Below are 16,943 nucleotides of genomic sequence, written 5' to 3' on the forward strand. Positions count from 1 at the left end.
GTGAATTAATTTAAACTGTTCCAATGGGAGCATACTTCTCATACATTTTCTTTTTTCAAATCCAAATGAATACAAATTAAGGCCTTCCCTGAAATTCAATATTAGTGTATGTAATGGGAGTCGAAAAATTTAATCAGTTTGATCTTTTGAGCAGTTACCATAGTGAAAATACTAGTTTTGATATACACTGGCCTATTTCGAAAAGTCTGCACTCATGATTTGGGTTGTGAATCTCAATAGCTTAGACATGACAGTGATAACTTGGTCGGCCTGCAAATTCTGCTTTAAATACTGAAGCATGTAGTTTAGTCTGATCCAGTTCTGTAGGTCCCCATGGTAGTTATTGGGAAGGTGTAACCTTGGCCTGTGGCTGGTATGTGCTGAAGTGTGAAAGCACTCCTTACGGAGAAGAACAGCAGAGATGGTCTAATGTCTTCTCTTCAAGTCACTGTGCAGGATCAAATAAAATCTCTAACTTTACTGCCAAGTTTTAGGAAATAATTTTGCCACTTGGCTGTTTCTTGAGCTGTTTAAACTGTATAAATAAGAGTGTGGCAAATGATTCTATACAAGAAGCCTGACGTGATCTCATTTAAGAAGCTTTGTTCTTGGGAGTGGTCCAATTAAACTCTATTTTGAAGGTTGTGTATTTGCAGGGTAACAGAGTACTGAGAAATCTATGTATCAAGATTGGTAGCTTACTGGCCCTCAGACAGGTCCTCTCCCTATAAGCTTTTGCTTAGACTATTTCAGTGCTGAGGAATAAATGAGCCTCCTGGTTATTTCACTCATTAATATTTATACAGCACTTTGTCTTACTCCTGGAAATCAAGTTCTTTGGAGTTATATGGTTTTGTAGGGACTTTTCTGAAAAGAGGCTCAATAATACATTTTATTTTATTTAATTTTTTTCCATTAAATTGGAATCCCAAAATCAATATACAATACTTGCAAGTTCTCCATATCTCTCTGGAAGAGATCCCTTAATACAGTGCTTTCACACATGGAAACAAACACGTTTGCAAATAAGTCTCTGGCCTCAGCGTACAGTCAATTCTCTGCTAAACAGTCGGCTCAAAGTTTCAGCAACACGTGTTGGGAGCTGTTCTCCACAGATACTCAGATTACTGTTGGGAAAGCCACATTTTATATATTTTTCCTTTGCAATCTAAGAACCTTATTTTTTAGTTTTCCACCAGTCATCACTAACCTACCCTTATCCATGAAGCTGTTTAGTGCTTTAATTCTTAGGACATTTTTAAAACCTTTTACTCCAGTCCTCATAAATCCTTTACTCCAACCTAACTACCTCACCAGACCTCTCTGCTGTTTAGGTCTTTGATAACCATGGTCTTCACAGATCAGAGAAATATTTGAATTTCGTACAATTTGAAACATGTTCTATTCAATTACTGATTTCCCTTACAGTTCGGAAAGTACGGCATTGGTATTGCAGTACAAGGATCTGAGGATGAAAGTATTAAATATATCCAGCTGCAGAATCTTTGACATTTCTAAAGCTGTAGAATACATTTTAAATTGAGAAAACAAAATGCACAGATGGAAGAAACAGGGCAGTGGAGAAATGTTGGGTTTTTGTTTTTAGCATTTCTGCACTGATTCCCCAAGATCCCCCACCATCTGTGGAAAATATCAGTGATTGCACAATACAGGATCAACTTCTGACCCTACTAATTCTCCACAATGCAACATAATTACACAAAGTTCAAATCAAATGTAAGTCAACGTCTTAAGTCCTTTATAAAAGTTTAGTATTATTTACTGTCTTTCTTCAGTTTAGATCAGAACTACTACCCCCCCCCACACACACACACACTCTGTATTTAAGACACTATTGATGTTGGTGAAAGACAGAAATGTAAAAGAAATGCTCTTGAATCCAGGTCATATTGGAAGTGCTGTGAATATTTGCACCGCTCTGTAGTTTTGAACAGCTGAGAAATATTTAACCAAAGGTCGACATCTGCAGTTGAGTGCCTCGAGACGTCTCATAACTCCCCCAGTCTGCCGTGATCACGCCATGAGCTGCGATTTTGCAACCCGCGGATGACTGGAGGCCTTCTGCTTCTCAGTCAGCACTGCACTGCCGAGGATCGTCCTATTCCCAGCACCGCGGCTCCCGATCCCGAGGTGTTGCGCTCGGCAGGAGTGTTGAGCTCTCTGAATACTAAGAGCCGTGTACCCGACTGTCGGATCTGGGCTCTGGGGGGCCAGTGTGCGTGTCACACAGGGCTAAGAGCAGGCAAGCGAGGCTGTGAATAAATTCAATTTTCTGCTCAAATAAGCTTTGCCGTTATGCTTGCTGAGGTGCACGCTGGGCAGCTGTGGGGGGGTTGGAGGTCACATCCCTGCAGTCCCCAGAAGGGAGGCTGCGCTGAAGGCTGGTTGAAGGTCAGCACTCCTGCTCCGATTTTATTCTGATCGCTGCCAGTGTGCAATCTAAGGAGAGGGCAGTCTTTTGGAGCCTGTACAGACCGCGGAGGTACCCACACAATGGGCCCTGTGTCGGCCCTCTACCTCTCTAGCAGCAAGTGACGCCAGTGTGGTCTAGTAGCAGTTAGAGACCGTTTATAGAAAATGGGGAATTTAGAAATATAGCATTTTATTTTATTTTGGTTCGATCTAGATTGTCATATTATAGATTTTTAATGTTTGTTTTATCTTCCAGTTTAACGCTAATCACAGAGACCTGAATGCTAAAGGCGCCTGGGAGCAGGGCTACACTGGGAAAGGCGTTGTTGTGTCTATCCTGGATGACGGGATTGAGAAGAATCATCCTGACCTGATCCAGAATTATGTGAGTCCCCGTCTCCGTGCCAGACCTAGTCAGAGGAATGTGTGTAGTGATACTTTCACCTAAAAAAAAAAATCCACATTCAGTAACATTCTGTATGTCCTAAGATGTACTGTTGACCTGTCCAAATTGTAAATGACCAAATATCCAATGACAAAATACTTAATTGTACCATAATTTTCTTGACGTTACCAGGACCCAGAAGCCAGCTATGACGTCAATGACAAGGACCCAGATCCCCAGCCCCGCTACACACAGCTCAACGACAACAGGTAAGGGAGCTGTGCCGAGTTGGGGTGGGGGCCTGGGACAGGAGAGAAGTCTATTTTGTTTGGTATGAAAGCTGGTGCCCCAACTGTGGTGGTTGGATTTTCTGTTTCAGCTTACATGGTGGGCTTTCATGAAATTCACATGAGGCATGGGGAGATGAATCCAATCTGTAAACCGTAGCTTGCATACCACCCAACCTTATCATTCAGAGTCGCAATGGGCTACTTCACAAAAGGAAAGCGAGAATTTAAATGCAGAATAACAAGTACGGATTCAGTATAGATTTGAAATGTGGGAGAGTGGCGGTATCACTGATGCCTTTTGGCAGGAGCTCCTCAGGGATGGGATTGTATGATGCTTCTGATTTAACGGGTACATATGTATGAGTAAATACTACAGCACACGCACACACACGCACACTTATTTATGTTCGGGAACAGAGTGAGCAGAGGTCATGTACTATTTGACGTTCATGGAAATAGACCTATGTGTTTGGGGAGTGTGGATAGTTTCCCTGCAGAAATTGGGACTGAAATAACAGGGGCTTAATGGAGTGAGAGCAATTTGGAGTCTGGCAAGGGATTCTGTTTATCAGCCGAAACACTACAGTAACGCCAAGCTGTTTGTACAGGGAGTCTTTCAGACCTCAGCATGGGGAATTGCAGGATTAAGTTTGCTTTGTCTGTAAATCAAAGTTTTGGAATCATTTTGAACCGTTCTGGAAACCAGTGTTTTCATCCCCGAGTCGAAGTGCTTCATACTGAGAACAGCAATAACAGGGTGTTCCTGGCGAGGGTCTCCCTACTAGATTCTCAGGCAAGACTGTTCTTCTCTGTAGTAGATTCTGAAGCATATGCTTTGAGAAGTGTTTATCAGCGTTATTAATTTACTTAAACCATCTAATCTTTGTTTGTGAAGCTAAGCGGTTTTGAAGTTGCCTCCACTCCAAGTATGAGCCCTCGAGCTCTTCCCAGTGTGTGCCAGTTTTGAATAATCAGTATTAATCCTCCCTCCCCCCTCCTTGAAACCTAAAGAACGAAACACCTGATAATTGTTATCGACGCATTCACTCGACACTAATCAATTAATTTTCATGAATCTGAGAGCCATCACCTGTCAGATTCCTCAGTTTCTGTCATGCTGCGGTGGTGATGGTGGAGAAATGACAGGTCTGCATTAGTATCAAAGGAAACAGTCTGCTAATCCACATACAGGAGACTATCTACTGTGATATGGATAATTTACCTACTGTAAAATGTACTTTAAAAAGCAATGTTGGCAATACAAAATTTGTCTTCCACAAAATGCAGTTTTGTGATTGACTTTTTGTTTTTCCATTTAATATACTGTGAAACTCCCAGGCCAAGAGAACAGGCCTCACATTGTTTTCTCTAAATTGTTTTACAGCAAAGACACTATTAAATTACACACCCTCTCCTGTACTTTAAGTGAAAGATTACATCCTGCCATTGTTTTCTCATGTGATCAATTTGGCTGCAGTATGTACAGTTCAATGTTCATATCTATAAATAAATACTTTGTATAATGTCTTATTTTCCTGATGGTTAATTTTCTTAGGGATTCTGCCTATAAATTATCTGTAATATACCCTTGACCAGTTTTGTAATGGTGATAAGGTTTAGTAAAATGCTAAATCCTGAGGGATTAAGTAAATGTATGTCAAAAGCCACTTTATTCCACTTAAATGCACAGATTGTATACAGAAATGTTTACTATTCAAGGAACTTGATTCTTACCCTGTTCCAGCAAATCAATTAAAAAACGTATTAAGTGCAGCTCTTATGAGAAATGCCCAGTCTCTTATTGCTGGACACTACAGCTGTCTCAGCAGGGGTTTCTAACTCTGTTTTTTCTATTAGGGATTTCACAAAATCTGCACTTTCAGGGACTAGAGCCAGTGGGGGTTCTTTTGTTTTCAATTTGAAAATGATCAGTAATGACAGGCCAAAAAGCTTCTAGTTAAGATCTGGTTGAAATGTGATGTCCCAAGTTGAGTCTGAAGAGCGTGGGCTTGAGGCTGCTGTTCCCACACAGCTGCCAGACTCTGTGAGATAAATGGGCAAAGCACAATCAGTCCCTGAGTAGACCATGGAGTTGAGTGGACTTTGTTCATGTAGGCAGGATGCATCATTAAAAAAAAAAAAAAAAAAACTGAGTAAAACTTTCTGCGAAAATCCTGTATCTGACAGGCAACCTATTGAGCTTACAGAGAGTGGGGCGGTTGCTTTCCTGTTCTTCCCTAAATTACGGTTCAACCGAAACTCTTCTAAGAGACGTTGATCCCTGTCCTCTTGATCCTGTCCCTTATCTCCTGCTCTCCAGGTCCCTGAGTATAAGACCAGAGCTGGGATTTGTTTTTTTGGGAATGTAGAATATTCTTTGGGCAGGATCAACACTAATGACCTGTTCCCTGCTAAAAGCCAATCTCTGTTCAGCTCCATAAAGCTGTCTTTCTTCTCTGGCTTCCCTGCTTGTGAATATTTATACAACTTTTTTTAAGCACCGTCTCCTTTCAGTCTTATTTATCTTGCTTAACCTCTTCCTAAGCATACAGTTTTACCCTAGAATCAATGTGTTTTAATGCATAAAAAAGTATTCAAGTGCATACTTGTCCATTTTGTCTCTACTTTGTGTATAAATATATTTGGGTTTTCTGTTGTCCAAAAGTGAAAGGGTCCCAGTTAACGGTTATGGTTATGGTTATTGTTATTCAGTGTCTGCATTGGTAGTTCAGACTGCATGACAACCCTATTATTGATTGATTGATTGATTTTTTCTTCCAGTTAAGCAATTTAAAAATGGATTAAGTGAATGCAAACTCTCCCTACATCCCATATAAGCAAGTGCAAAACATTCATTTCATGCAAGATATCCCTTTATGAGGCACTCAGTGGTTGTTTTCATATATACTGTACTTACACTTGTATTTGCACCAGTGTTGATGACCACTCCTGTGTTGGCCATTAAAAGCTAAAAACAAATCGTAACATTATAATCCTCCTGGAAGGATGTATTCCTTACTACCTCCTGCTATCCTGCGAGTTGGAGGAGGAGGAGGGGGGTTAACTGAAGTTCCTTTGCATCACAGCTTTGTTTCCAGTCGTAGCATTCATTAATTTGGGAATATTTTCTGCCCCATTCCACACATATGGAGCTGTCTGGTATGATTATACTTTAAAGCATGAGGTGGGGGAGGGAGGGAAAAGTGGACTGGGAGAGATCAGCTCAGCCTGGCAGCAAGGAGTGTTAGTGTGATGTCTCTGTAGGGGTCTGTGTTCCTCTGGCACCGTTGGCATGTCTCCTCCCTCTGCCAGGCTGACCCATGTTGGTCTCTGAAGTGGCTTTGTCAGCTTCTCATCCCCAGCTCTAAAATACAGTGCTCTCATTCAAACCACAGCATAGCTTGCCACACTCATCCCTTCCTCCCCCCACTCCTCCCATCAATTACATCCGAGACGTCCCAAATATTCTCATATGGTGGTGGTAGCTTGTTTCATATGTTGTGTGGTGTGGTTATTGTGCGTTTTTATTTAATTCTCTCCCCAGCAATGGAAAAGCTTAAAACCTAAGATTATGCTTTTAAATACTAATGCTATATAGTGTTTCAATAAATGTGACACCAAAGGTTCTTTTGCAGCATATATATTGGTACTGTACATCTCGGATGTGTTAGTTAAACTGCTTCAGGCTTTAAATGGAGGTTAAACTCCTGCCCCACTGAACGGCAGCTGAAGAAAGTTTCTGCTTGTCTGGAGCAAGCCTGTCAATGTGGAGCATGGGCACTTGAAAAGGTTGTAATTGCACACAGGAAATTGATTCAATTGCTTCTTCGGATGAGCTGAGCACAGCTTCTCGTGTCAGTTCTTAAGTAGTAATTGGAAAGCAGGTTCACAGACACTAGTGGCTTAGTGTAAGAGGTGAAGACCAAACTAAAAAAAATTAAGAAAAAAACAAAAAAAAAACCTTGAGGATTTGCTGTGAATTTAACCTGTACTAAATGTGTTTGGAAATGCACATTTCAACTGGGATTATCTACAGAAGACCCTGTTGAGCATGTGCTTTTGTGAGCTAGTGCCTTGTGGATCTGCCCTTTTGCCCTCAAACTCATCTGACGGGTCTTACACTACTGTACAGGTGTGTGCCCTGTTTGAGGATCGCTTAGGTAAAATGAATTGAAAAGCAAAGAAATAAACAGAACAGTTTCAGAACAGTGAGGTGGTATACATTTTTTTTTTTTTTAACTACAGTGATTTACATATTTCTGTTGCATGAAGCTTAGCTAATTCATATTCGCTTCATGCAGAGTGATTAACTGGATTTTGCATCCAATTAGCAATCATGCAACTAACCAATGAGCTTGTTCTGTGCACAACAGGAACTTGCCAGAAATGTCTTGGTGCTCCCGTTAAAATGCGTAACTATTTGTAATCCATAATCTGGCTGCAATTCAACACTTCCGTTCTCAAGTGATCCATCTTCTGCTCTTCATGTCTGCTTTGAATACAGCGCCATTCTAGTTTGAGATGAGCAACTGGATTTAAATCACTGAGCCGCCCCAACACGGCAGTAGTATTAATTGTGGCCCTACTCCTGTACAGCTTCCCTGGGCAAGTTCTCCTTTCAATATGAGTCACTCTGCAGCATGAGCGTCAAGATGACGTTGAGGTTGCTGGCGCCAACAGGAATGGTAAATAAGATCTTATCAGGGTGTAGTTCTCCATCTCATTAACTCTGAGCGCACTTGGCAAAGTAGATGTGGACTGTAGATCACGATGAGATTTCCTGTGAATTGGCTTCCTGAACATGTAGTCCTTCTCATGCATGCACAACAGCATGCAAAATTAATGTGCACCAAGCCCCATCCTTCAGTCACCGCCAAAGCTAAACTTGTAAGGTGTTCACTTTAAATATTTCACAAAGGACACTTCACCCTCTGTATGGGCTGGAGTGCTCAAAGCATCTGTTTTGTGTCTCAATTCACAGTTCAGTGCCTATATACTTCACAGCGTACCAATCCACATGTTAATCTAGGTGTTATATTGGAAAGCAGGTCTATAACGCAGTCCCCTATGGTTTGACGTGTTCTCAGGTTTATTTCCCCCTGTGAGCTGGTGGAGGAGAGAGGCTGTCAAGATCAAGCCTGGTTAAAAACAAAATTAAAATTGAGCAATACACTGCCCTGCCGTGCAGCTGACCTTCTTCTTTTGGCACAGACACGTCGGTGTACAGAATATTTTCTTCCTTATATTGGATATTCAGTTCATTGTTGTTTCTGCAAAAATGGGTGAGAGACCTGTTCAAATGAACTACTCTGAGAGTGTTGGACTACACTCATTATTTGTATCCACCACCTTTACTGCTATAAGAAATCAGTGTTTAATGGTTCTGAACATTGGCACACACTGGATGAAGACTATTTTATAAATGTTTTCTTTCACTTGGCTTTTTATCAGTCCTATAAAGCCTAAACTACTTTCTAACTAAACAAAGACCTCAGTGGGTTACAAAATAACTTCTGTATCTGTATAACAATTTCACTTTTCACTGGTCAAACATCCAGTGTCAGTGACCCCAGCCAGAGGAATAGTGTAACTTGAAGCTAAATTGAATGAATGTTTCAGACTGCTGGCAAACAGTCAGCCTTCTAAAATGATTGTGGTTGGTGCCGTTTCTATTGTTAATCTATAGAGAAGATGAAGTGTGGGGAGCGGTGAGCCAAACCATTCGATAACCCCCCACAATAGGGTTTTGGAAACAAATTGTCAGTTCAGAAAAATACCAAAGTCAGATGCTGAAGTTTGCAATCCTTGGCGTTGGTTAATGGTGGAAACTGGCATTGCATGTCACATCCAGCTTTAGAAATGTGGTGGTGGTGCAAGTCTCGGCAGACTCACTCCTAAGATGACTGGTGAAATGGTTACTTGCTGTTAAATGATCTTTAATTTCTTGCCTGTGGAAGCATATTTAAACTTTGCCCTCTTTAGTACCCTTTAATACTTGCTTGCCACTTCCAAAACATCTCCTAAAATAGTGTTCACTGTCAGGAATTAACCTGTAGTCTGATTTCGTGTTCCAGTTCCCTAAATTGTATTGTACATTATCCACTGTTATGAATTCCAGAGCTGGCTACCTTCAGCCCTGTAGAGTGGGATACATTTCAGCTGAGATCTGAGGAATCCTGTGTTCCGCACTGGGTTAATCTTTTTTAGCGTGTGAATTGAAAAGGGCAGGGGACATTGTTGTAGAACTATTCTACATCGCTGCACTAAATTTAAGTGCATTTTGTCCTCGCTTCATCCTTAATGTGTGTGTCTCAACCATTTCATGAAAATACCATCATTTAACTTTTCCCTTTAAATCATAGGAGTGTCTTGGTTCCCTCTTCCTTGAGCTGCGGTTGGTCGAGCGTGATATAGCACTCTTTAGAGAATGTACTTTAGTTTCCCCGTGTTAAAGTTGTGTGTGTTAGTTTAGAGCGGGGCTGTGTAGTCGAAAATGACAGCGCAACCCTGAGTGGATGAATCTGGAACCATCCATCACTGTGGCCCTCCCTCACTGCCCTACAGACACTGCATGTCAAGGCTGCCGTTAAAAACAGCACTAACATGGGATTCTCATGTTTTTAAGGGAGTGGGGGTTGGCCACAGAGATGATCCCAGCTAGGCTTATTTTGCTGAGCAGTGGCCTGGGCAGGAGGCAGTTAGGGGGCGGCTCGAGTATTGCCAGCCATTAAACATACTTTAGTAGCTCTTCACTTGTTTAAACACTGGAGCCTGTGATTTAGAACCATAGCCCGAGGGCTCAGTTAAGCCTGCTGGAAAATCTCCTAATCCGTTTAAGCAGGCCGTGGATCCAGCTGCATTGAATGAATGGACTGAGAGGCCAAACGATTTGAACCAAAGACCTCGGTGCCCATGCAGAGTCTCATCTCTTAATTAAGGCATGTGGTCTCTGGTTTCCTGTATAAAAGACCGTCACTGTACCCTAAACGAGGAGGTCGTACAGCTTGCGTGTCTGGAGTTATGGAAGAGCAGAACACTGGCTGGTGAACCACAAGCTATGGGGAAGGTACAGATGAACTTTAATGTAGGCAATGGGATAAAAACAAGTTGCACTTGGAAATGTATCTTCCTCTCTGTCCGTCATGGTCTGGCTGTGGTGGGAATCTCACTGACACCCTTATACTGCGAATTAAAGATCCCTGTATACAGAGAAATGGTGAGCATACCGCTCTCCGTTTTCATAACACTCCTTTGGATAACAGCGATACCTTAACTATTGCAGAGTCAGAGCAATTGAATTCGGGTTTTACTCGACACAAGGTAATTTCTCGGTTCATTGCAGTCGGGCTATTGCACTCTGTTTTTTCAGCTCCAGGTAAGAGGGAGAGTTTCAGACAGGCCCAACACTTCAGCCTGACTGCCTTTTGTCAAGTTTAAAGTGTATTTAGGAGAGTTAACGTCAAGCCCCTGTCATGGTAAAATAGTGTTGCTTTTACAAAACGGTATGACATAGTGTTCCGTCTGCATTCTAAATAAATGATGATTTAATAGTTTAAGCTTGGCTCCATGCCTCCTGCAGCTAGGGCTGTATTGTAAGTGCTTTCTCCAACAGAATAGGCATTGTTCACAACAGATACAAAATTGGCACATTTAAGATTACACAGTTTTGAAGGTCCATGGACTGTTTTACTAAATTACCAACAAATTGAATTAGTTTGAAAACCTTAATCTTCAAACCCTGTTTGTTTTCCTGTCTTCTATAGACTAACAGTTTTGCTGCTTTTACTTTGCACTGGTACATCTTTCAGGCTTCTAGAGGAGCCAAATCCAGCAAAATGCACTGTATCATACTATCACATGTGAACACACATGCGTGCACACATTGCAAAGTAAAATGTCAATGATACGTTTTTTTAATTTTTAGATGTTAATTTTCAACAAGCAAGTAAAGGCAGAGTGACGTAAATGCAGACTGCCGAAGCAATAAAAACAAATTACTGATAGTACCGGTATATGACGAATGATGTGGCTTATGTTGTCAGTCTGAGCGTTAGGCAGTGATTATATTTAGCAGTAAGTGGAGTGTGTGTCAGGACCCAAATCTGACTGTACTCCTCTGTCAGCCTTGTTAACAGTGAGTGCATCATCTGCCTATTATTTGTGAAACAAAATTTGTTTGCTTTATTGTCAAGATGGACTTCAAGATATGAAGTGACTTTTGTTTCTTTAAAGACCATTTGTAATCATTAGCCAGGCATTGCCAGGTTAGGATAGGCATTTCCAATTTTGTACTCCTTCCTCCTTGAGTTAGTCTTTTTAAAATTGCTCAACCATCAGCCTGCGGCATGATTAGCCAAAAATTAGCAAAATATTTAGTCACTTATAGGCTTATAAAGTAACTAATGAGCCAAATCCTTTCAAGTGCTAATTTGGATAAAGCAGCACCCACTACAGCTATGTATCTAGAGTTTTTAAGGTGCATTTAATTCATAGTTTCTCTTCCAGCCCCATATGCAGAAAATCGTACTTATTTTGAAAATACTAGAATTTAATTTGAACATTGTATTGATGACCTTTTTTATTTCTTATTTGGTAATGGTTCAAAACATTTAGCCTCTGAGAGACCCAACCCATCTGAGGTTTTGTGAGGCATGCCAAGGAGATATTAAAGTATCTTGAAATATACATTAATTATAAGCAAACGGATATGAGACATGTATTCACCTTGCTGCACTGTGGGGGATAATCATAGTGAGTGATTGGCAGCTGGGCTCGTCTTTGTACAGGCCGTTCTGCGTACAGTTAGAGCAACACATTTGATCGTCTTGCAGTACAGCTGTGTTCAGCAGCTGGGATGGTAAACAAGCTTTTTTTTTATTTTTATTTTTTATAAATAAATCAGTTCTTGCCAACATCCTGCTAATTGAAAAGATAAAAATGTCTTGCTTTAAATGCGGAGATCCCAGTGTCCTGTTATGAGCATCCGAAACGGTCAACAAATCTTGTATATCAATGTCAAGGTGGCAGAGAGGATCAAATCACTGCTTTCCTTCATGTCATCTCTGATGGTCTAGGTTGTAGTTTAGCTCTGACCCCAGGAGATGCATCTGCCTGATTACATGTTAGTCCCCTGTGTAGCGCAGTTCACATCATAAGCCAAGGACAGTATTAATCTCGATATGGGCCTTTTTTTCCTCTCCAAACGTTATGTTGCTATTTTAATGCTAGACTTTGACATGCTCATGGCCTGCCCATTTAGGAATTGTGTAAAGTGTAGCCATCTTCAGGATTTAAATGTACTGTATGCTTATTCTGCTATAAAAGCATAATCCGAGACATTGAAGCAAGATGACTTCAACCATTATCTTCAGTCTGTACAGTTGCAAGATTAAACCAAACATAAAGAAACTGCTGAATGGGATCATTCATGGGCTACCTAATACAGGACTGCTTTTGTTTTATTCAGAGATATTACAATCTAAATTCTGAAATTTAAGAACATTCCACCACTGCTTTTCTGCAGGGCTGTTCTAGCTGTATCCTGCTTAAAAGGGAAGTCAGCCATGCGCCTCTTTGTAGAGAAATCTTTGTATAATTTCAGAATATTTTTCCCAAAGGATGGGCTGCAACACATTTTTTGTCATAGAAAAGGAATGGTTTCCCAGCTTCTTAGTATTTCACATTTTTATTATGACCTAAACTATTATAATATTTCTTAGCAGATGCCCTTATCAGGGGTGACTTACAGCAGTTACAATATATCACAATACTTTTACATAAAATTACCCATTTATATAGCTGGGTTTTTCAGGAGCAACCTAGATAAAGTACTTTGCTCAAGGGAACAAGATCATTACTCCCCACCTGGGACTGAATCCACGACTTTCTGCTCTGGAGTCCAGAGCCCCGACTACTAGTGACTTTACACTCTGTATCCCCTGTAGATAGTCTTGTCGGTAGTGGCAGGTGAAGTGCATTGTGGGAGTGTGTGCCTGTCTCTGCAGTGGAGCCCTTGCCCCTCTGAAACTTGTACCTCACCAAAGGAACATCACTTTTTTTCCATCTCTACTTAAATAATAAAAAAAAAAAATTCTCCACAGCAAAATGTTTTCCATGTTTGGTAACAGTGATAACTTCCAGGGTGACTAAGGGAGGATTAGAATACTCCTGCTTTATGAACTTCAAGGGTTGAATTTATAGCCTAAAAGTTGCTATTGAAAGCCTGTTAAAAATGTCAGACTGAGTTAAATATTGTTTAGTCTGTGTGCTTTTGAAACTAGAACCATATGACTGCTCAAGTGGTCGGTTACTTATTGTCAGAATACACAGACCACTTAATCTTCCAAAGTGTGAACAGTATTAATGTCTTGATTACGGAACTGGACTAAACCAGTGTTTAAAAATAAACAATGTATGGGAGCTTTCCTCTTTTGGGGTTTATCTGCTAGCCTAGCCTTAGTGGAGGGAAACTGAGCATTGCCCTCTGTGTGAGGCTGGCTGTTTGCACTCACTATGTGATTCAGACCGGCCGAACAGTCCCAGGCGTCTGGGCATAATTAGGATGTCGGTTACGGTTGTGAGTTGCTGGGGGAGAATGGATTAAAAATCTAGTACATTTTGAATGGAGCAGTTCTCAAACAGGGCTTTTTACGGGTAAAGGCCTGCCCTGTATTATCTCCCAAATGTCTGAGAAGGTACGTCTATATCACTGTCAAGATCTCCTTTGCAGTTCTCACGCAACTAGACACAACTAAGCATTTTCTTTGCCCCTCATTCTGGGTGGTCTGCAGATGCGCACAGCTCACTCAGTAGAGTGAAGATGTTACTTGAAGTCAGTATGTTATGACATAATGCTTAGGTTTTTGTTTGATAAAAGGCTCTTGTAAAGATTATTTTTTATTATGTTTTACTATTGGCACTTAATTTGTGTTGTCTCTAAAAACAATACAATTTATCTTCCACTATTCTGACCCACATGATTGTAAAAAGTGGTTTAAAATGCAGTTTGTTTCCTCTGGTCACAGTGGTTTTGCATATTTAATAGTGCGTAGGTGTAGTAGGGTGTGTGACTACAAGGAAATGGCAGCTGTGGGGGGCTGCAGGAAGAGCACATTTCCTTCTAGAGTAAAATTTTATCCACTTGCATTGTTCCAGTCATTAAGACCTTGGCGTATTTGTGGAAAGGACCCCAACATAGTAGTCTTGTCAAAGGTATATGAAAAAAGCACAATTTCACCCATGTCTGTCTTGTTTCCTGGTGTATTGGTAATCAAAGTCAGTGTCCGTGAAAGGAAATTGTTGGCCGCAAGAAGTAGATTTTAGCGCTGGTTGAGTTTTTCATATTATCTACAGGTTATTAGATCGGCAACCTCCTCAAAGATAATTCATTTCTGAAAAACTGAACCAGATGCGTCAAGCATGTGAATCACTTTCCTGTCTGCTTATTGTGTAGTGCTGGACTGTATCTTAGTCTGTACTGTTTTAACACCACATGACCAATACTAGTTTTAAAACACTGTGGAATGTTTCATTAGGAGCCTCGTTGTCCATCAGCACAGCCCAGTGAATATGTATACGCACCGCACCATCCATGGGGGTGTGCGACCCCAGTCCCCGGGTCCTTTGGCTGTACTCAATTGAATCAATTCATACTTTTCCTAGGTCAGCTGTTGCTGGTTTATAATAGAGACTTAACACAACCAGCCCTCGCAGCCCAGGAGGCATAGACTTGTGTACCACTGATGTTAATGGATCCTGTTCTTCATTAGTGATGATTCAGAGGCCTTTTTGATCCCCTTGCCAAGCAGTTCAGGGCCCTGATCTTACAGCAGGCTGCCAAGGCACAGGTGACTTGCTGGGAGAATTAACTTTATAGGAATGTGATCATCAGCCTGCTGTTTCTACAGTTCCCCCCAGGGCCTCCAGCTGTGGGGAGGAGGGGAAGGAGAAATACAACTACATAAGCAAAATATGAATAAAAAGGTCTGAGTAAATCTTATGTGATTTCCCTTGTGTGATCGTACCATGTTAGCCCATTTTCTCTTGCTTCACTGAAATTGTAAACAGCAGCAAAACACCCTCAAGGTCATTCCTGTTAAGGCACAAATGGTGTGTAAGATACTCCTGTATCATAATCTTTGCTATGTACTGCGTTTCCGTAGTTTAAATTGTAAATCCTTGGCCATATGTCATGGATTAACATACGGTGAGATTATTGGATTAACCTTGGATCTGATGGCTACCAGGTGAGTCCTGCCCTTATTTATTGCACTTGTTCCAGCAGCACAATACTCACAGAGGCCAGCTGTTAAATTTGCCATTTTGTCATTTTCTGTGTTCAGGCACGGGACGCGCTGCGCTGGGGAGGTGGCCGCAGTTGCTAACAATGGAATATGTGGAGTGGGCGTGGCCTACAATGCTAAAATCGGAGGTGAGTGCAGTGGTCAGAGGTAGAGAAATGGACAAATACTCTCTGGTGTGCTACCAATGTCTCCTCTGTGAAATGCTAGAATTTGAATCTACGCTCACCTACATTTTGAATAAAATCTGAAAACCGACAGAGTAGGCGCATTCAAATGTTTGACCTTGCTCATGGTGCCTAGTAACTGTATCCAAAGGCAAAACAATTGAAAACCCTACGCTCTATGATTCAATATTCTGCATAATGTACATTAGAGGTCTCCCTTTCCCCATTACATTCAATTAGTTAAATATTTCTCACCCTTAAACTGGGGGGAAAAAAAACTAAAACGTGAAGACCTGATGGATTTAGCATAGGGAACCAAGTGCATAATAATCACAGGCTATATAGCAAAACCTTCTGAGCCAAAAGATTTCAACATAAGCATGTGTAATCCTTTTAATTAGCTCTAGCAGCAACACATTTGTCTTTTTCAATATACTTTTTATTGCATTAGTTTTCTGTGTGTTTATATGTATACATATGTAGGGATTTCTGTTAAATCCTCTCAATTGTTGAGGCCTGAATAGCAGAAATACAATCTCCTTCCCTCCTGTTCTGAAGTTAAGAATAGTGTTGCTCAACACAAGCTGCTGGTCTAAAGAGTCAGAGCTCTTGTTTTCAATGAAGTTGTGGTATTAGCAGCACCAAAGAGTAACAATGAGAGCTGTTCTAGTCTTCATTCATCGGGCTTTGGACTCCATATCATATTGATGGATGTTGAGGGAGGCTGTCTGTCTCCAGCATACAAACACGCATGGGATTGTCCTGCTGTAACAGAAGGCTCTCCGTTCTGTTATCTTGTCAATACTGGGTGTAACCAGCTCATCCCTATTCATGGTTTTACCTTTCCACATTGTCTTTGAACTATTATCAATGCCAGTGGTAAAGCACAATATTGAGCCAATAATAAAGGTGACCCATATCCTTTTATTCCATGATATCAGATATATTGTACATCTAAAATGTTCTGCCTCTATCCCCCAAAGAGATGAGCAGTTTTACAATCTATATAATCCAGGCCAGGTCTGTGTTCAGAACGCTAATGCATCACATTTCAGAGTCGGCATAAAACCTATTATAGTCCATACGTTTTTAGTTTGACTTTTTGGCACATGGTGGTATATAATGCCTTCACATCTCAAGGTTATCTCCCACGTGTGGCACCATAAAGGGGTACCAACCTCTCTCTGAGTGCTCATCCAGAAACATGCAGAGATTTTTTTCCTCTCATTTTTGCTACAAACAATACAGTAAAACTTCTGAAGGAGACAGACATGACCTCATTTCCCTGTAATGGAGACTGTGATAATTAGACCCTTAATGAGAAGCAGTGTGTGCTCAGCAACCATGCTTACCACAGCTTCAGCTCCTG

At 41.0% G+C, this 16,943-nt stretch overlaps 1 protein-coding gene across 5 annotated transcripts in view; it reads left to right on the top strand.

Annotated features, from left to right (window-relative positions):
• Positions 1–16,943, top strand: part of LOC136748123 (furin-1) — an 89,540-nt gene that overhangs the window by 55,970 nt on the left and 16,627 nt on the right. For all 5 annotated transcript variants that reach the window (XM_066701612.1, XM_066701609.1, XM_066701611.1 and 2 more), the window contains exons 5-7: positions 2,690–2,818; positions 3,011–3,087; positions 15,450–15,538. In XM_066701612.1, the coding sequence (XP_066557709.1) occupies positions 2,690–2,818; positions 3,011–3,087; positions 15,450–15,538 (295 nt within the window). The remainder of the gene's footprint in view (positions 1–2,689; positions 2,819–3,010; positions 3,088–15,449; positions 15,539–16,943) is intronic.

The sequence above is a fragment of the Amia ocellicauda genome, chromosome 4, assembly GCF_036373705.1.
Source record: "Amia ocellicauda isolate fAmiCal2 chromosome 4, fAmiCal2.hap1, whole genome shotgun sequence".
Classification (NCBI taxonomy): domain Eukaryota; kingdom Metazoa; phylum Chordata; class Actinopteri; order Amiiformes; family Amiidae; genus Amia; species Amia ocellicauda.